At 41.9% G+C, this 20,169-nt stretch overlaps 2 protein-coding genes and 1 pseudogene across 4 annotated transcripts in view; all 3 read left to right on the top strand.

Moving 5' to 3' along the window:
- Nucleotides 1-4,105: 4,105 nt before the first annotated feature.
- Nucleotides 4,106-5,280, top strand: LOC125570192 (annotated as a pseudogene).
- An 833-nt stretch (nucleotides 5,281-6,113) lies between these two features.
- On the top strand, nucleotides 6,114-10,371 carry LOC116615510. Its single transcript, XM_032377173.2, has 4 exons — nucleotides 6,114-6,217; nucleotides 8,339-8,578; nucleotides 9,416-9,643; nucleotides 10,025-10,371. The coding sequence occupies exons 2-4, from the start codon at nucleotides 8,351-8,353 to the stop codon at nucleotides 10,259-10,261; spliced, it is 693 nt and encodes a 230-aa protein (XP_032233064.1). The 5' UTR covers nucleotides 6,114-6,217; nucleotides 8,339-8,350; the 3' UTR covers nucleotides 10,262-10,371.
- A 909-nt stretch (nucleotides 10,372-11,280) lies between these two features.
- The window catches only part of LOC5508415 (low-density lipoprotein receptor-related protein 4-like), a 43,069-nt gene continuing 34,180 nt past the window's right edge, over nucleotides 11,281-20,169 (top strand). Inside the window, exons 1-10 of one of the 3 annotated variants that reach the window (XM_048731788.1) lie at nucleotides 11,281-11,515; nucleotides 12,673-12,796; nucleotides 13,588-13,841; nucleotides 14,025-14,185; nucleotides 14,948-15,351; nucleotides 15,908-16,048; nucleotides 16,585-17,008; nucleotides 17,660-18,105; nucleotides 18,571-18,687; nucleotides 19,325-19,739. In XM_048731788.1, coding sequence (XP_048587745.1) covers nucleotides 12,751-12,796; nucleotides 13,588-13,841; nucleotides 14,025-14,185; nucleotides 14,948-15,351; nucleotides 15,908-16,048; nucleotides 16,585-17,008; nucleotides 17,660-18,105; nucleotides 18,571-18,687; nucleotides 19,325-19,739 — 2,408 coding nt within the window. In that variant the 5' untranslated portion in view covers nucleotides 11,281-11,515; nucleotides 12,673-12,750. The remainder of the gene's footprint in view (nucleotides 11,516-12,672; nucleotides 12,797-13,587; nucleotides 13,842-14,024; nucleotides 14,186-14,947; nucleotides 15,352-15,907; nucleotides 16,049-16,584; nucleotides 17,009-17,659; nucleotides 18,106-18,570; nucleotides 18,688-19,324; nucleotides 19,740-20,169) is intronic. The other 2 variants (XM_048731790.1, XM_048731789.1) reach the window with 2 other exon arrangements.

Below are 20,169 nucleotides of genomic sequence, written 5' to 3'. Positions count from 1 at the left end.
GGGCTTGTCAGTGACAGGGCTGACAGGAGGTCAGCTTGGAGTCACCTTTCTTTGGGCTCGAAACTGAGCATGCGCGAGACAAATTCTACATCGCGACATTTTATTTTCGCGGGTTTTAGGACAATAAAATTAAGCAAAAGTAGTCAATTTAAAATGAACTTTTAACATCAAAAGCTTGGGCCCAGTACACAGGGAGGCATTTTCACACTAAAATGGGACCGACCATTTACAAGCCGTGTTGCGCATGGTTCCGCAAGCTATGAAACCCTGCAAATGAGTAACAGTAGTGAAGCGGATCCGCTTGAATCAAGATGAATTACAGTACATTCTGCACTTAGAACAACTCACTTCTATATTTAAAGAATCAAATAATAAGAGAAAATACTATTTTATTTTAGAAAATAATGATAGTTTTGAATAATGTTGAAAACAAAACAAAACAAAGTTGTCACGCAAGTCGGGTCTACGGACTTCACTGTCTGAAGTAGAGGTGACTCACTTATTTTCCTATCCATATCCATATCTTATTAGGATTGGTGGCCAGCTAGTTTGCAAGCCTTATTTTTCTGGATTTTTTTTTTCTCTTAGCCAAATGTTTGAGGATTTCGGGGTGATTTCGTTACCGACCCTGTCAGAGATCAAATGGTCGGTATTGTGAGACACGTACGGAAGCACAGCGGGGCCACTGCTCTATTCGGTTTCGGATTTCCATGTTTTGCAAACAACATCACGAGTTCGTACTTTGCTTTTGCGAGTTTGTATTTTGCTTTTTCGAGCTCGTACTTTGATTTTGCTACTTTGTATTTTGCTTTTGCGAGATCGTACTTTGCTTTTGCTACTTTGTATTTTGCTTTTGAGTTTGTACTTTGCTTTTGCCAGTTAGTACTTTGCTTTTGCCAGTTTGTACTTTGCTTTTGCGAGTTTGTATTTTGCTTTTGCGAGTTTGTATTTGCATTTGCGAGTTTGTATTTGCATTTGCCAGTTTGTATTTTGCATATGCGAGTTTGTACTTGCTTTTTCGAGTATGTACTCTCAAAAGGCTTGAGAATTGTTTGGGGGAGGGGTGGGGTATATTTATTTCGGGGGTAGGGTGTATATGGGTTCACAAACTAAAGCAGCTAAATGGCTTTCCTGCTATCATTGAGCCAATCAGCAGACGTTTGCCATTCAGAAAGTTCTTGCGCACAATATAGATCTCGCATGCGTGTTCGATAAATGGCGCTACACAGGAAAATATTATTTTTCATTACTGATAGAAAATAGGCAAAATGTCGATTTTCTAGAGAAGGATTTTTCTGGAGCGATAAAAATTGCTAAAAAGCGGGAGATTTGGTGCTCCACGCGGGAGAAGAAGTCCAAAATCTTGAGTACAGGTATGGGTATCGGTACAGGTATGTACCGCCGCCTCGAAATCGATACGAGTGATTTTTCATATAGCTGATGGATTGCGAATTATTTGCAGTAGGACTTGGGATTAACCAGATCAAAAGCCTTGATCAATAAGCACCTCCCCCGAATAAGCGCCCCGTCTGAGAGTCGGAAAAAAAAATCGCCGGAGCTCTTATTCGAGTAAAAACGGTATGTGGTTGTTATCCAAGTGAGTAGGCCCTAAAAACAGCTTGATGCTTAAACAACAGATTTTAGAACGCACAAATGAAACAGATCTACCCGATTGTCACAGATGCAAATACTCTATTAGCAATCTTACCATGGTCTTTGAAAATATCAGGTGCACCCCCCTCCCCTCCCGCTCCAGATTTTCGAAAATAAAAACATGAACGGAACAGGGGCTGAAGAAGATAAAGGAAGCTATCGCAAGCAGTTAGGGACGGGTCGATTATGCTAGCATAATTTCTGGCATAATCGCTCAAAACTACCATAATTTTTATATTTAGATATCCCTTATGATGTATTATTTAAATGTAAAAGTGATCTTGCTTTTGTATTTCATTACTGTTTTTGTTGTTATCATTCTTATAAAATTTATTATTACTTTTTTTATATATGGGGAGGGGGAGAGGGGAAGCTGAGGACAAGGGCAGGGGTGGGAAAGAGCCGGAACGTGGATATAATGGTATTAAGTTCTGGATGTATCTTTTTCATTAAAAGGGAATTGAAAGAGAATTGTGTGTTGTAAACACAGATTTCTGATTGATAGTTGTTTTACATTGCGAATCAGCTGTGAAAACGTTTACTGGGGAAGTTGTTCCCCACGCCTAAAATCACGCACTTTATGCATTTTAATGTCTTTAAAGTCCGAGAAACGGTTGATTGAATCCAGCGTACTATCTGGAAAATCATTTTCACAGCGTTCGTAAAAAAGGAAGGTATTTTCGGTCAAAAAGATTTCCATAACAGCCTTTGCCGGTTCACATCGCTCAAGATGTTATCGCGCGTAAGACTCATTTTGCTAGGAAACGTGAGAGCTGACCAATCAGAGGCGTATCTAAAAATAACTGTTTTTTCTAAAAATAGCTTTCACGGACGTCATCATTGGAACATACCCTAATACGGGGGATTCGTTCTCTTACATCATGGTCTCTTGATCGTCTATATTAAGCCCACAAGAAGAGGTTTAAAGAGCAATTTTTTTATTGTTTTTCCCATTTTTGTCGCGGCATAATGGAAATTGTATTTTTTAAAAGCGAGCATGATCAGAGCATAATTTTGATTAAAAGCGAACAATGCTACTAGCATATTATGTCAGTTTTACTAGCATAATTGACTCGTCCCTAGAGCAGAGGTGTGTGTGATGGTCTGACCGATTGGTTTTGAGATCCTATACTTCTCAGTTGCACTCAGCATCTAATGTAATATCGACATTGAAAGAAGGTCAAAAGAAGGTGAGGGGTGAAAAGAGGGTCATATCCAAGAAGAAGAATTGGAGTGCTCCAGGCCCTGACAGGATAGTCAACTACTGAAGAAGAAAGAAGGTCAACAGAAGGTGAGGGGTGAAAAGAAGGTAATATCTAAGAAGTGTAATTGGAGTGCTCCAGGCCCTGACAGGATAGTCAACTACTGGTGGAAAAGGGAGGAATGCCTGCACGGGGGCGTGGCAAGTTCTTTTCAAGGGATCGGACGGGGTGACCACCATGCTCTATTATGATTTACGGGCCGGAGATCATCTACCAATATAATGTTTGAAAAGTATGTAGGTTGTTCTCTTTGTTCCTCCTAGAACCAACAGATGTGCATCTGAACAAGTACGGACTCATGCTCAAGCATGCAAGGTGATCAGCGTGGGGCTAAGAGGGTTGTGCCGTACTACTGAAAATTTATTTATCGATAGGATGGTATTCCAGGACAGCCAACGTGCTTAACGTAATCTCAGCATGGCCAGATGTGAGAAAGGCCTATGACAGCGTGGACCACCGCTTGGAGATATTTTCTGTGCACCGTTTCCCGCCCTGGCTTGTAAGGTTGATTGGGCTCAGCAGTTCATGAAATACTAAGATCGCAGTGAAAACGGCACAAGGCATGGATCAGAGGCGATCATGTTCAGAAGGGGTTTTCCCCAGGGCGAGGCCCTTTGTCCGAGGCTCTTTACGCTGTGTGTGAGCCCGATCACGTGGATGCTGAGTGCACAAGGCCCTTTGTCCGAGGCTCTTTACGCTGTGTGTGAGCCCGATCACGTGGATGCTGAGTGCACAAGGCCCTTTGTCCGAGGCTCTTTACGCTGTGTGTGAGCCCGATCACGTGGATGCTGAGTGCACAAGGCCCTTTGTCCGAGGCTCTTTACGCTGTGTGTGAGCCCGATCACGTGGATGCTGAGTGCACAAGGCCCTTTGTCCGAGGCTCTTTACGCTGTGTGTGAGCCCGATCACGTGGATGCTGAGTGCACAAGGCCCTTTGTCCGAGGCTCTTTACGCTGTGTGTGAAACCGATCACGTGGATGCTGAGTGCACAAGGCCCTTTGTCCGAGGCTCTTTACGCTGTGTGTGAGCCCGATCACGTGGATGCTGAGTGCACAAGGCCCTTTGTCCGAGGCTCTTTACGCTGTGTGTGAGCCCGATCACGTGGATGCTGCGTGCAACTGAGGGTTATAGGATTTCAAAACCAATCGGATCAGACCATCACACACCTGCTCTACATTGATGACCTTAAGATGTACGCTTCGTCTGAGGAGAAACTGGCAAGGGTAATGAGGAAAGTGAGAGCAGCAATGGAGGACATAGGTGAAGAGGGGAAAGCTGGAGACAGATACTGGAGGCATGTGCGTGGTGAGGCAAAGGTTATAGAGAGTCTAAAGGAGGGGTCACATTACAAGTTCCTGAGGGTGATGGAAAATACCACGCAGGATGACAGTTTAGCTCTCGAGATCGCTAGCAAGGCCTACATACAGCGATTATCAGTAATATATGGTATAGTCCGTTGTCGGATTTCATCAAAGTGCTATCCACGGACAAGTTCGCCGTGCCGGTTTTGGGCTACTTGATGCCAACTCAGTCTTGGCCCATCGCCGAGCTGCAAAGACGAGACAGGGAATCACGCAAAGTAATCGTGAAGAATGGAGGCAAGGACCCTCTCGGATCGTCGGCACTAGTGTACTTACCTACGGGACTTGGTGGCCGAGGGCTCAAGGATGTGGAGCGAGAGTATAAGCAAACGAAAAGTCAAAGCTGCGGTTAGACTATACACCTATAGGGACCCAGACGTGGACGTGCGGAAGTTCGAGACGAGAGCAGAAGAGAAGGGGCGGGCGGTGGCTGGTCGAAGATGCAAAGAAATATGCGACTGAGCTCGGATAAAGTTTGAACCCGTCTCATCCCACACCGACGATGATAAACGACCAAACCAAGGAAGAGGTGCCAGCTAAGAAGATAGGAGTAGAACTAAAGAATAAAGAAGGATTGTGCTATGGAGAGATTAGCAAGTTTGCAGGGGAAACTTGTCACGCAAAGGTGGGATGATAAAGAAACGGGGAGAATGCTTCTCATGTATGTCAGTATGGAAGACTGCACCTACCAATACCATAGCGGGCCTACATGAGCTATATGAAAAGATGCTACCAACGAAGGCTTATCATAAGAGCAAGACTGGGCTTAACACGGGTGACATTTTTTGTGCGGCAAGACGGAAGAGAATCGAGCTTATGTTCTTGCTTGATGCAGTGCGCTTGCGCAGTCTAAGTACCTGCAACGTCACAACAACGCGTTGAAGATCCTCTACTATCCTTAGTGACCCCTGGTATTCTAAAGAACAACCATAGCCTCTCTACGAGAACAACAGAGGAAAGGCATATTTGGATCTCGATCTTCTGTATGCAGAGGCGGTAGAGATGAAAAAACATATCAAACATATTCCCCACGGATGGTGTCCTTCGTATGCATTGCCTTATATGGGCATTGATGCCCATATTTAGAAGAGCTAAAGTTTTCCCGCTCCCTGATCTCAAGAAAACATGGTGAAAAATACTGATTGTTCAATTTGAGACTCGAGGCAAAAATGTTTCAAAAAACTTTATCGCTTGGTCAAATCTTTATCACACAAGTCTTGAAAAGCCCTTAGACCCAGGCCTCCAAGAGATTGGCCGAGCGAGATTTAAGGTCAACCAAATATTGATATGCAATTATTTCAGAGTGATGTTTACAGAACATTCCATATTTGAGACATTTTTAGATGATTTATTTACTAATTTTAATTGCTTATTTGGTATTTAGATTATTGGCTCCATGATAGCAGGAAAGCCATTTAGCTGCTTTAGCTTGCGAGCTCGCTGTGGAGGGTATACCCCCCCCCCCCACCCCCCCCCCCACCCCCCGAAATAAATATACCCCACCCCTCCCCTAAGCAATTCTCAAGCCTTTTGAAAGTACAAACTCGCAAAAAAGGAAAATACAAACTCACAAATGCAAAGTACAAACTAACTAATGAAAAGTACAAACTCGCAAAAGCAAAATACAAATTAGCAAAAGCAAAATTCAAACTCGCAAAAGCAAAATACAAATTCGCAAAAGCAAAATTCAAACCCGCAAATGCAAAGTACAAACACGCAAAAGCAAAATACAAACCCGCAAAAGCAAAGTACAAACTAGCAAAAGCAAAATACGAACCCGTGATGTTGTTTGCAAAACATGGAAATCCGAAACCGAATAGAGCAGTGGCTCCGCTGGGCTGCCGTTGACTCCTGACATCTCGTGAGCGGGCAGGTCACAGCATTGCACCGAGCGTTTCGAGACAGACGCTCAATAAAGCTCCAGTGAGAAACATATAAGAGGTACGTATGCGCGAATATTCGCTTTAAACTGATTCATAGGACACTTTACATAAAATGTCCTTACGGTAGCATTTCATGCGTGCAGATCGACAGTATTCTCGTCAACCCGTCTTATACAGTATACCTGTATACGCAGTGTATAACGTCATGGATATTCACAACATAGAGATGATATTGGAGATCGAAACGCTAACTATGAGTATACAGTGTTAGTTTTAGAAAAACTATATTTTAATTTCTTGATTGAAAGGAAAGCTTGATCATTATTATTAGTAGAAGTTTCTAGAATTCGGAAAATAAGAAAAGTCACGTCGGTAAAACGTCTATATCGCAATACGCCATATTTCCGCGACGCTACGTATCACGTCGATTAGGACACGTCCCAAACAGGGATAAAAATATGTATATACAACCCCTAAATTCTTTTAGTTAGTTAGTCTACCGCTACCAGCAGTAAAATGGGATCTGCTACCTTTTTGCTACAAAGATTGGTGCAAGCGTAAACCAAATTCGAACCGACAATTCTACAATTCTGCAATCCTACAATTCTGCAAATCTACTAACTCATCAACTCAATCCACGCCAAAAGTCTGCGGACTAAGAACATCGCTATCCACGAACATTGCCTAGTGCAAATTTGCTACTTTCCGATCTCGGTATTGCGACCCGAATTGTGGATTCTATATCTTACCATCCATATTATCTACAATTCAACATTTGATTATTTGTGTGATTCCGTGTACATAATAAATCGTTTTTAAATCAACCCGTTTGAGTTCGAATCGCGCTAAGTTGCATCAATAGACAGTGTGCTGTCACAAGCTAGGGTTTACCTAGACAGTGTGCTGTCACAAGCTAGGGTTTACCGAGACAGTGTGCTGTCACAAGCTAGGGTTTATCGAGACAGTGTGCTGTCACAAGCTAGGGTTTACCGAAACAGTGTGCTGTCACAAGCTAGGGTTCACCGGGACAGTGTGCTGTCACAAGCTAGGGTTTACCGAGACAGTGTGCTGTCACAAGCTAGGGTTTACCGAGACAGTGTGCTGTCACAAGCTAGGGTTTACCGAGACAGTGTGCTGTCACAAGCTAGGGTTTATCGAGACAGTGTGCTGTCACAAGCTAGGGTTTACCGAAACAGTGTGCTGTCACAAGCTAGGGTTTATCGAGACAGTGTGCTATCACAAGCTAGGGTTTACCGAGACAGTGTGCTGTCACAAGCTAGGGTTTACCGAGACAGTGTGCTGTCACAAGCTAGGGTTTACCGAGACAGTGTGCTGTCACAAGCTAGGGTTTACCGAGACAGTGTGCTGTCACAAGCTAGGGTTTACCGAGACAGTGTGCTGTCACAAGCTAGGGTTTACCGAGACAGTGTGCTGTCACAAGCTAGGGTTCACCGGGACAGTGTGCTGTCACAAGCTAGGGTTTACCGAGACAGTGTGCTGTCACAAGCTAGGGTTTATCGAGACTGTGTGCTGTCACAAGCTAGGGTTTATCGAGACAGTGTGCTGTCACAAGCTAGGGTTTACCGAGACAGTGTGCTGTCACAAGCTAGGGTTTACCGAGACAGTGTGCTGTCACAAGCTAGGGTTTACCGGGACAGTGTGCTGTCACAAGCTAGGGTTTATCGAGACTAACTGCTAGCTAAGGCAGTCACATACAGAGGGTAAAACGCTATCGCTATTTACACGCGAAGCGCCGAACGCCCTTCGATACTGGCGATCGGGCCTCAAGTATTTTAGGGGGTATCTGATAGGGAAAAAGGCTTTTCTTTTAGAAATGGTATTTTTTGGGTGTTCGATTAGCAAAAAATGTCAGTAGTTGATTGATAGCCACAGAATTTTACGCTTTAGTTTTTCCGACTGTTAACGTCATATTATGCAGTGCCAGGTTTTGAAATAACTGCGCAAGTGTTTTATCAGTTGTTCATATTTTATTCATTGTTTATCGATTGTATTAACAATTTGTTTTAATATGTTATCAAAATTTGAAGAGTGTACGTAATAATAACTTTTAAGTAATGCAATGCCGATACTATTTGTTAATCAATATCAAGAAATTAATTTGAAGCAGCTGCTTAGTGATTGGGCTAAAAAGATGTTGATCATATTGCTATATTTTTAGAATTTCGCAACCATGTGGGTGCTCCTTGCTTTGTTGGTCGCAGTGTGCGCATGCGCAGCTGAACCTATTGTCAAGCCAGACTGCAGTGACGTGTACCAGTCATATGACCTTTCTAAAAACTTCAACGAGACCATCGCACACGCCATACATTCCATGACGGTGCAAGGACTAAGACTGTTCAACCCCAGGGCGAACCCGGACAACAGGGTACCCACCGTAAACCATGACATCAAAGACGCGGTGAGTTCAAACCACGGTCAACTAATCAGGAAAATAAATTCTTATGAGAACTAAAAACCATACACAAATTTAGACCCAACTAAACTGACCAGCTCTTTTGCTCACCGGAATTACAGGCAGGCCCGACTAATTGTCGTGGAAGGTATAACATATTTATAGAATAGAAGATAGAATTGAAGAAAGAATAGAAAATATAATAAAAAAATAGAATAGAAAATCGATTAAAAAATAAAATAGAAGATAGAAAAGCAGAATAGAATATAAAATAGTATTAAGGAATAGAATAGAATAGAAGATGGAATAGAACAATATGTTATGGAAAATATGCCTAGATGAATAATGATCTAGTGAAAATGTGCTGGAGCACTGAAGGAGGGCCTATAATGGACTTATTCACTCCATGGGCCTATAATGGACTTATTCACTCCATGGGCCTATAATGGACTTATTCACTCCATGGGCCTATAATGGACTTATTCACTCCATGGGCCTATAATGGACTTATTCACTCCATGGGCCTATAATGGACTTATTCACTCCATGGGCCTATAATGGACTTATTCACTCCATGGGCCTATAATGGACTTATTCACTCCATGGGCCGATTTCACCCTACCCATGACACATTGCGCGCCTTCGAGGCCATTTAGATGAAAAGAAAAGTTAAAGTGTGTAGCATATGGATTTTGTTCACCGCTAAAATAGATCTTATTTGCATTGATACTTTGGGAAACCAAGAGAAGTTTTAAACTGCTATTTACTTCGTATATTTAGTTTGTTTGTTTGTGCATCCATCAATGCTGCTTACCTCCTGTACACTGTTTGTATTTATAACAGAAACACCTGGTGCTGCCTTACGCACCCGACTCCCCCACGGGGGAGGACTTCTCTACCGACACGATGAATATCATTGACTCCGTGCTCAGTCGCATCGGTAAGGACGACGACGGTTTGGGCCCTAACTGGTCAGCGGTGGAGCGTGTCGTGCACACGTTTCATATGATTGACGTGTGGAAGACGATCAAGGGGGTGTATGATGATACCGTCGCACTCCACCCCCCTCAGGTTGGGCTTTATCTATAAATCATTTCTTGGGAATTAATACCCCCACCTCGTGAGGTTAGGCTTTATATATAAATCATTTCTTGGAAATGAATACCCTCACCCCCTATGGTTAGGCTTTTTCTATACATCATTTCTTTGCCGCTGTAGCAGGATTGCGCTGTTCGGTCTAACCCCCTACCCCTTGGCCCGCAAAAAGTGGGTCATTTCTTATTGAGAGATTTTCACATATTTTCCATTTGATTGATATAAGCCTGCGCCACCTATACCCCAACCCCAGGGTCGCGCCCATTGAAGATCCTGTCAGGGCGCTTATTGGACTAGAGGCCCTAATTTCACACTGGTCTCTTATTACAAATTCAAACTCTTGTATCTCCGTTGCAGAATTTCCTGTGTGAATGCTTACTTGACACCCACAGTAACGGCATCTACCGCGCGGTGCACTGGGTAGCGGAGCATTACAAGTCAGGCACACCCATCACTCTCCTGAACAGACCCATACCGAAACTACGCGACGCCAAGTCGTGGAGGGTGTGGAAATCACGCCTGCTTCACTACTACAAGAGACCTGCGCTCTACGATGCGAGTCTTTTCCTGTACTGCGCAACCAAGGACTTCTGAGTACCTGAGTTCAGAGAGATACAGTAGTCTTTTGCAATCCTGACAGGGTCAAGTGACGCATTTTTTATCAAATAGAGTTTTCATGGCTTCATTAAAGAGAGCTTCATATATTTTCTGTAAACTACTTTAAAGCCGCATTGTTACCAGTTCACTTCCGGAGGTCCGACGGAAACCTCAACCGTTACAAGACAAAAGAATCTATTAAAATCCGAGATATTTAACATGCCATCCGCTCTCAATTATCGATCACATCCTCGAAGAAACTTGCAATATACACACTGCTTTCAATAATTTGAAATATTTTTCGCGTTTTCCGTTAAAAATCATCGGATATTGTAACGTAATCGACCGGAAGTTAACTGGTGACAATGCGGCTTTAACTGTACCGTGACTGTGCCTTGACGTGATGTGACCGTGACGTGACGTGATTTAATCCAAAGAACAAAAGGCACCGATTGCAGCAAAATTCATTCATGCCTTTTTTTATGTATATCTAATATATAAAAAAAACAATTCTTTCTTTCCAAGCACTAGAAATATTGGTTGAAATACTCATGTAATTTGTATTTAGTTATACGGTACCAATAAAACATCTGTCTGTCGTGATGTGACCGTGACGTGTCGTGACTGTGCCGTGCCGTGTCGTGACCGTGGCGTGACGTGCACTTTATAGATACCGTTGACGAGGGGACGTACAAAGAAGACAGTGTACACTTTATCATTCAAAGCTTGTTTTCTTAAACTTATGGCATAGGATTTTCCTTCTTACACGTTTTAAACTTTTTTTATCTAGAAATAAAACGGATTTTGAAAAAAAAAAAGTGTACACACTCCTTCGGAATTGGTAGCCGAAATCCCCCCCCCCCCCCCTCCCTCCTCTTATTTTCCATAAAATCTTAAGAGGAAGCAATGATTTAGAAAAAATCTAACCATGATTGCCCGTAGACCCGCCGCTGTTTTGCACAGCATAAGATGTTTACACACAATGCATAGTGCTAAATAATATTATCACCAATGCAAATTTCCTCTATTCGGTCCCAATGACGTCATTCGAGTTCGACGTATCACTGTTTACTTTCATGGCTGCTCCAATTCTACTGAGAATATTCCTGCTGTCATCCTGAGCGAAGCCTTTGCAATTATGAAAACACGCGCTAAAGCAAGCAGACTGAAGAATTAAGTTGTTTTCTTTTCAAATTCTATAACCAATGTATAACTGATAAATATTGCTCTCAAGCAACTTCAGACGCTGAGGTGAGTAAATTAAATCGACTGTAACTAGTGCGTGGTAGTTTTGTTCAGAAAAGAGTTCCAAAATAGATTATGCTTTGGCCTACGTTATAGCAATTCCCTGTAATGTGAAGATTTTTCGAAATTAGCCGTCGACGATAAAGAATAAGCATTTCGAAATTAGGATATTAGAAATAAGAACTGCTGTGTAAAGTATATTTACAATACGGAAGAAGTTGTGTCAAATACGACGAGGATATTATTAGAATCTTCGTGGTGATATCTTGAAGCACTGTTAAGCGATTTCAATCTTAATTTTTCATTTATTTTAGTAACTTTATTAATTATAGTTAAGATGATTGCGGGAGTATGGGTGTTGCGAATGGTTTGTTGACGGGATATCGGAAGGTGCAAGATTATTTTCATAATGTCGTTAGTTCCAATGTAAAAAAGTGTTACTCAATCTATTTGTTTTCCACTCAAAGATTGGTAGTTATCTGGCTGATGTTATGCAGTATAAACGACAAATGGAAACTTTCAACTCGCACTATAAGAGTTGTGCAGTTGAATTATTTTAAGTCTACCGGAAAAAGTGATTGACTTAGGGACTTTTCCCTTAATCACTCAAGTGTAAAGTTATTACGATTTTTACAAAAGACAATTAAAATCCACAAACTCTTTCTTAGTTATCTCCAAAGACATGCTTTATATACTGCATCTCAGTGAGTCTCTCCTGAAGTCTTATTAAAAGAAGAAAATTTGTCAGAGTACCATTAGTTTACAAGCGATGCTTTCTTAAGAATACACAGGATCTGACTTGAATACATTTTTTATATTCTTATAGAGTATGTGACATTATGAGGCAAATTATGTGTTCAATGGCTGCTAGTCGTTTCTGCATCTTTCACGAACCGTGTTCCGGACAAAAGGGGTGACAACACAGAATCCACAAAAACTTCAATTGACTTCATTAGACAAAACATTGGACCATTTATATATTTGATGGGGGAGGGGGGGGGGAATCGGGCATCCTTATTTCTCAAAATATTTATAATTTAAACTGGTCCTTCTTGTATAAACTGATAAACGCTAGTAAATTTGGTGTAAATCCTAAGGGGACTGGAAACGAAGATGTAGATTAATGTCATTGTTTGCTTTCCTCGGCCGTGACCTCTCTCCAGGCTTGTCTCGTCAACATCACGAAGAATAACCGTTCGCTCAGCCTAACAAACAACAAGACCTACATCTGGGCGATAATTATGCATAGAGCAATATTGGCGATAGCCGTGGTTTTTCCATTTGTTGGTAAGTAAAAAGAAAACATCCCATGAACGAATTCCTTTAAAATACGATTAACGCTGAATCTTATATTGCTTCCAAACAATTTAGAGCAAAGTCAAGTGCTCAGTTCCAAAGTATTATTTCCCTCAATCCTCGCTAAACATTTTATTCGGTTGTAAACGCTCCTTACTTGCACACAACAAAAAGTTCAAGTGTGAAACTCAAATAGAAAGAAAAGGTAGGTTTAAACCATTAGCTTTTAGCGTTCAAAAATCAGTAGTATAAAAGCGTTCGAACGAGGCAATCTTGAAAAGAAATAGCCCTTTACTACTTTAAGTAAAATTTCACGAGCTCTTAAATATTCCCATTGCCAATGCCAAGCTTGTAAGCCAGCCACATTTTTTCCAGTACTTTATTTGCCGTAAGCTTAAATTACAGTAAAACGTCGTTGCTCAGACTTTAGATCAATAATACTAGAACAATGTTTATGTATAATTTCGTTTATAAGAACATCGAATCAAATGTGTGCTATAGAACACTTTAGTTTTAATCAATCTTTGCTTGCATACAGTGAAAGCAACTGACCTCACAGACTGTATTTGATGAGTGCTCAAAATTGATGTTAAAAATTTCATATGCAACGTAGAATTTCAACATAGAAATTTAGCCTGTATAGAAATTTAGCCTGTAGCCTGTAGCCTGTAGCCGTAAAATAGCAGAAAAAAAGTAAAAGAATTCAGATATAGTTGTTTTGTACATTGTGTAAAGTTTAAACATTGTTTCAAAACATTGTGTGTAACAATTTGTGTTTTTAGGTTTTGTGAAGTCATTGGTCCCGTCATGTAGTTCGCCTCCCTGTCTGTTCTTCAGTACTTCATCGCGTATCAAGTCCTTGTCGCTTAGTAACCCCTCTTCATCGACCACTGTTATTAAAAGCCTGAGTAATGCGAACGCACTAGCGATAGACGTTAGGGAGGGGCTGTTGTTTTGGAGTGAGACTCAAGCGATCAAGAGCTTCAACCTGATAAGCGGACAAACCAAGACGATTCAATACAGACCGAACAGCCAGGTCAGCCTTTGAAATGTTTTAGCATTAAAAAGTTAATATTTGTATAGCGAAAATATTCTCTTCTGATAATCTGATCAACCTGGGTGCCCGGGATGGCTGTGGACTAATATTTTCGTTTAATAATCTACCCTAGCTGCACGGGCTGGCTGTCGACTTATATTTTCTTCTAATGATCTTTCCTAGGTGCGCGGGCTGGATGTGGACTGGGAGAGCTCGCTATTATACTTCACGGATTTTTTCTACGAGGAGATTGGTATCGTGACGTATGACGGCAAGCGCAATAAGACCCTGATCACCGCCGGTGTCGCCAACCCCCATGGGATTGCTGTGGACCCAAGCAGCGGGTAAATGAAATAACTTCTCTATGCCTTTGTTATTTTTTGTTTTTAAGTTTATTAAGTAACCATCCAAAATTTGATGCTGGTACTTATATGGCACGGTTTTAAAAAGAGTTTTTTTTTTTTGTTTGTTTGCTTGATTTAGCCACAGGTAGCCCAAGCTCCGTATTTGTGCCTATTCAAACAATGTTCAGGGCGGAGTCGGGACTCTTCAAAAACACGCTTTAAAATGGCCAGAGAACACGCAAAACGTGAACATAAACACGCTTTAAAACGGCCAGAGAACACGCAAAACGTGAACATAAACACAATACTAAGCTACATTTTTATTTCCAGCAAGTTATTTTTCTTTTTTCACTTTTTTGGGGGTTTCGTAAAATGTTTACCGTAAGATCAATAGGCACAAATACGGAGCTTGGGCTACCTGTGGTTTAGCCAATGGAATGGAATCCTTGAGTAACGCGTACCTTTCGGTGTAAAATGTCATAACACACGTATCAGCCCGAATTTTTATTTTACTCCGCTCTTTAAATACGGCGTTAATTTGCGATTTATTACCAACCCTCTCGGAATTTTGCAAGTCTTGATTTTTTCCGCAAACAAACAATGGACGATACGATAATTTTTTTTGCCAAGATTCATGCGAACTTCAAAGGAGAATTCCCTAAAATCGTTGCAAGACTTGGTGGCTTTAAATTAAATGAGGTTACATAAGCAATATTGACAAGTTTCTGATCTTTGTTGTCGTATATTCCTCTTTTGCTACAGTTACATGTTTTGGACAGACTGGGGCAACAAAGCGCGTATCCAAAGAGCCTCGCTTTCAGGCCATAACCAGACCACCCTAGTGGATTTGCAATCTTCTACACAGAACTACCCCCACGGGATAGCGCTTGACCTTGCCGCTAGGAGAGTGTACTGGATCGAGAGTGCGACAGATCAGATCCTGTCTGTTGACTACGACGGGCACAACGAGCGGTCAGTACACTCTACCTATCACGATATGCACGAGTCGGACCTGGTGATGGTACAATCAATGTTGTACTGGAGCGATTATTATTTCGATGTTATTCGCAAGACCGACAAGGCTTCTGGGATGACGACAAAAGTGTATTCTGACTCGTATCTTGTGAAGGGGCTTGCTGTTTATGACACAGGGAGCCAGCCACAAGGTAGGGATAGAAGTATAGAAGGGTAGAAGGAAGTATTTTGGACAATATTTATATCTCGTCAAGCATGTATGACTATTATGGTCGGAGTCCTCCCCCCCGGTTCCAGCACAGCATGGCACGTGAGAAAGGCCTTATGGGTATACGAGGCCCCAAGCTTCACTCTAAGCTGAAAAAGGCCTTTGTACCAGTCCAGCGTCTGTCCAGGACACGCATTTAGAAACTGCTCTGATTCACCCCTCCCACCCCCCCCCCCCCCCTGACTCACCCCCCTTAGCACCCACCCGAAAATTATAACAATAACAAGGACAACGAAAATAAATTAACAACAAGGACAAAATAAATAAATGATACGGTGTATATAATTGAGCAAGCAAGCCAAGACCTAGAAATATATTGATAAACTAAACCATTGCAACAAAACAAGTCGGATATCCTGTAGAAAAATCTACCAGTCCAACTAGGCTTGAAAAAAAAAATTAGCAGACATAGATTGTTATTGTTACAGTTATGTTTTTTTTCTTCTATTGATTAGTATTTGCATTCCATTGAACCGTAGTGTTTCATGAATCAGGTCAGACCACGTGCAAGGCCGGTGTACATCAATGTTCTTACCTCTGCACTCTTTCCCCACATGGAGCCCAGTGCGCATGTCCAGACCACCAGGACCTTGCCGTTGACCAACAAACTTGCAACAAAGGTAACTTCCGTTATAAAGTATATTGTTCTTTATTGAAAAAAAAATCCAAAAAAGTGTTGTCACACAAGTATTGTTGCGAAGTATTGTCTCGCAAGTATTGTCACGCAAGTATATACGATATATATAAGATGTGATTGAATCCTTAATATCATCTCGCAAGTACTGTACAGGATGTGGACTTTAGAAGCACACTAGCATACACACATTGGCACCAGGCGGAGAGGGAAGGGCTATGATTTATTCCTTTTTTGGTTTTCAATATGATATTTTTCTAATTGTCAGCCCAACCACTTTTCAATATGCTCCGCGGTACCTGTTGTAACGTTATTTTTGTCACGTAAGTTTGTTTTGCATATCTACAAATCTACGCGAATCACTTAGAAAACTAATCCTTATTAAAATATAAATGACGAAATGAATGATATTTTCCCAAAAGGTGCCCCATTATTCAAAATAAAAGACAACAATACCGCAGGCTAGATTCAGAGTCAATCGTGCAAAAATTATAAGCTAGGTAAAGCGTTTCTCCCTTTCAGAGAACACAGGAGAATACCTTCTCTTTGCCGACTGGCGCAACTTGCAACACAACAACATGGACGGAACGATTCGCAAAATCTCCCTCACTTCAAGCAACCCTCAACCCGTAGCCCTACCAATACCCGCCCTCAAACAGCCAATCACAGTAGCCTATGACGTCATAGAGGGGTATGTCTACTGGTCGGATGACTATTATGCTCATATATCAAGAAGCACTTTGAATGGCTCGTCTATCAGCGTGGTGGTACGCGGTCTAGGGAGTGTGCGAGGTCTGGCTGTGGATTCTGTTGGAAGAAACCTGTATTGGACGGACAAGGCAGCGAATAAGATCGAGGTCGCCCGCCTTGATGGCTCGTATAGAAAGACTTTAGTCTATAAGAACCTGGCAAGACCGACCGCCCTGACTCTGGATATAGGGAAAGGGTAAGCAGTGTATTTAACTATTTTGGCAGTAAAGAGCCTCCAAAATCTTATAGTTGGGGAAGGGGAGCATTAATTGAAACTTCCTTGCTCGCGCCAGCTCCGCCAGTTCCCCGCAGTTTTGATAAGACATTTGTGGTGCACTATTTTATAGATAAGGAGCAGGAGGGGAAGGAGGAAAGGGGTAAGGAGAAGGTGGAGGAGGAAGAGGTGAAAAGGGGAAGGGATGGAAGAGGAAAGGGGGAAGGATGGGAAGGAGAAATATGGAGGAGATGGGGGAGAAGAAAGGGGAAAGGGATGGAGGAGGGGGAAGAGGAGGGAAGGGGAGGAGGTGACGTGGTGAAGGAGGGAGAGGAGGAAGTTGGAGAAGAGGGGTAAGGAGGAGGAGGGAGGAAGAGGAGGAGGAGGAGGAAGATGTGGTGAAGGAGTGAGAAGAGAAAGGGGAAAAGATAAAGGAGGGGGAAGGGGGAGGAGAGGGTTAAGGATTAGGAGGATGTTGAGGATGACGATCTTCGAACAAATCATATAGATAAAAACAGAAATAAAAAGTACAATAATGGTGATGATGATGATGATGATGATGATGATGACGACGACGACGACGATGATCATATTATTGATGATTGTAAATAAATGATACCCTTTCTTCACCAGTCATCTGTACTGGACGTCATACGGTACCTTCTACAACAAGCCTCGGCTAGAGAGACTGGACATGAATGGCGACAATCGCGTTCTCATTCGACAACTCCCTTGGGACGCGGCACCTGATGGAATGGCGCTAGAAGGAAATCGAATTTATTGGACAGACAGCTCAGACAGCTACTATCATAGAATTCAGTACATATCACTCCAGAATCCGCAGTCCATATTTTCCCTGATTTCCAGCCCCACTGATCACTTTGTTGGCCTGGCGATAATGTCAGGGGATGTCTACTATACGAAAATTATGTCAAAATTCAGGACAGGATCAGTAGTCCGGACTCGTGAAAACACAAAGATCGAGCTTGCCTGGTACATGAATAATCCAGAGGGTTTGTGTGCAGTGAACTCCAGCCTTTTGACGAACCCAGGTGATAATCATAGCGATGATGATACTGGTACATGATGATGATGATGAAGATGGTGATGGTGGTGATAGTGATGATGATGATGATAACAATCATAATGATGATAAAAATGATGGTGATGATGATGGCGATGAGTATAATATTGATAATGATGATGATGATGATGATGATGACGATGATAAAGATTATGACGATGACGATGACGATGATGATGACGATGATAAAGATGATAATAAAGATGATGTAAAGATGATAATGATGATGTTGGTGACGATGGTGATGGCGATGATGATAATTGTGAAGAAGCAAATGATTATTATGAAAATGATGAAATAATTGTGATGAAGCTAACGAAATAATTGTGATAAAGCTAATGAAATGATTGTGATGAAGATGATGAAATTATTTGGTGCTATCGTAGATTATCATTATGAACCCCAAAAATATTTGCCGAGATCAAATTACTAATGATATTCATAAAATGTGTTTCTCTAGTATCGACCTTGTGTAAAACAAACAACTGCGGGTGCAGTCATTTATGTTTGCTATCACCGAACGGCTCCAAGTGCGCATGCCCGAATCAAATGACCCTGAAACCTGATGGGAAGACATGTAAGTAAAGCCTAAGAATATCTGTCAAACGTCAATTTGTCATCCTAACGCAATATACCAGGTGTAAGGAACCATTAAGGAAGGAACAGGGAGGGGAGTAGCTAATTGTAATTAAGGAGGGGGGTAATAAAATAGAGGAATCCTCGCAAAGAGGTTCTTAGTTATTGTGAAAGCTAATCAATTAAAATATTATTGTAACCACGACGGTCGGTTTATTATAGCATCTTTTCTAAGATAGTATGTTGCGTAAGACATATAAAACAGATAATAAGGAAATCAAAAATTGAAACAGTAGAATCCATGTATTTACTAGTGATTGTCCCTCTTTTTGAGAGTTTGAGAGATATGATCGAAGTGATATTGTGGTATTAAGGTCATAGTTACTCTGGTTCTATCGTTAAATCAAGGATATCGATAGATCGAAGTCATTTCCCATACATTTTACTGATTCCGACAGCATCGTAAGACTAACGTGAAAGTCCTGGTTCTACTGTAAAATTAAAAATGTGAAATGACTTGCAATATCCATTGTCCGTAGCGGACAATAAGAAACTGGGGGGGGGGGGGGGGATACACGGGACAAGTGCGTTACGGCACTGTGCCGTGTGTTGGCTAACAAACAGCCCTTCCTTATCAGGTTTCCACCAAGAATTCCTCGCTTATGCGGTCAGCGGTAGCCGAAGCGAACGCGGCATCTTTACCCACAAGATAAACTCCGATGGAAGTCTGGGACCTAGTCAACAGATCCCTCTCAATAACCTACGCAAGCCCTACGTCATCGACTACGACCACGTGACGCAGTTTATATACTGGACTGATGTCTATCATGGGCACATCTCCAGGGCACTTATACGAGGAGGCGCACAAGAAGTACTCGTATCCGGGCTTTCTAGTCCAAAGGGGATAGCTGTGGATGTGACGGGGGGGAATCTGTATTGGTCGGATGAAGGACTGGGGCAAGTGGAGGTTGCCAAGCTCGATGGGAGGTTTAGGAGGGTTCTGATTGGTAGTTTGGACTCGCCAATGTCTTTGGTAGTAGACGTTGCACGAGGGTGAGTGTCAAAAGAAGCGAGAGGCTGGTACTTCATATATAACCCAATGAACTAGTATAGGGTGTTAACTTACCTTAACCCTACATGAAGTACTAGCATTGGGATATTACATGAAGTACTGACCTAGTGAACGCCCTTTTCTCGTGAAGGGCAGTAAAACAGAATTTTCCGAGCTTCATTACCTAACAAGATAACATAATACTAAATATCTGAAACTTTCACCATGATTTTTTTCTTCGACCTTGTGCTCAACACTAGCCATTGGGCTATTCATCTCAATCTGTCTCAGTTTTCAAAATGTAAATATAACAATTAGGGTGAGAAGTATTAAGTATAAGGGATTAGGAAATCAGTACTGAGCTAAGTATCTGTGGAAACTAAAAGGGCCCTCCACCGCTAAAAGAAGGGTATTTATTGTATTGTTACCCTT

The sequence above is a fragment of the Nematostella vectensis genome, chromosome 8 (genome assembly GCF_932526225.1).
Source record: "Nematostella vectensis chromosome 8, jaNemVect1.1, whole genome shotgun sequence".
NCBI classification, from domain to species: domain Eukaryota; kingdom Metazoa; phylum Cnidaria; class Anthozoa; order Actiniaria; family Edwardsiidae; genus Nematostella; species Nematostella vectensis.
The sequence above is the reverse complement of the archived record's forward strand: the minus strand, read 5'-3'. Positions and strand labels throughout refer to the sequence as shown.

Coding starts and splice junctions, on each gene's coding strand:
- LOC116615510 (XM_032377173.2), top strand. CDS start 8,351: ATGTGGGTGCTCCTTGCTTTGTTGGTCGCAGTGTGCGCATGCGCAGCT. Junction 8,579..9,415: donor ACCATGACATCAAAGACGCG/GTGAGTTCAAAC, acceptor TATTTATAACAG/AAACACCTGGTGCTGCCTTA. Junction 9,644..10,024: donor TCGCACTCCACCCCCCTCAG/GTTGGGCTTTAT, acceptor TCTCCGTTGCAG/AATTTCCTGTGTGAATGCTT.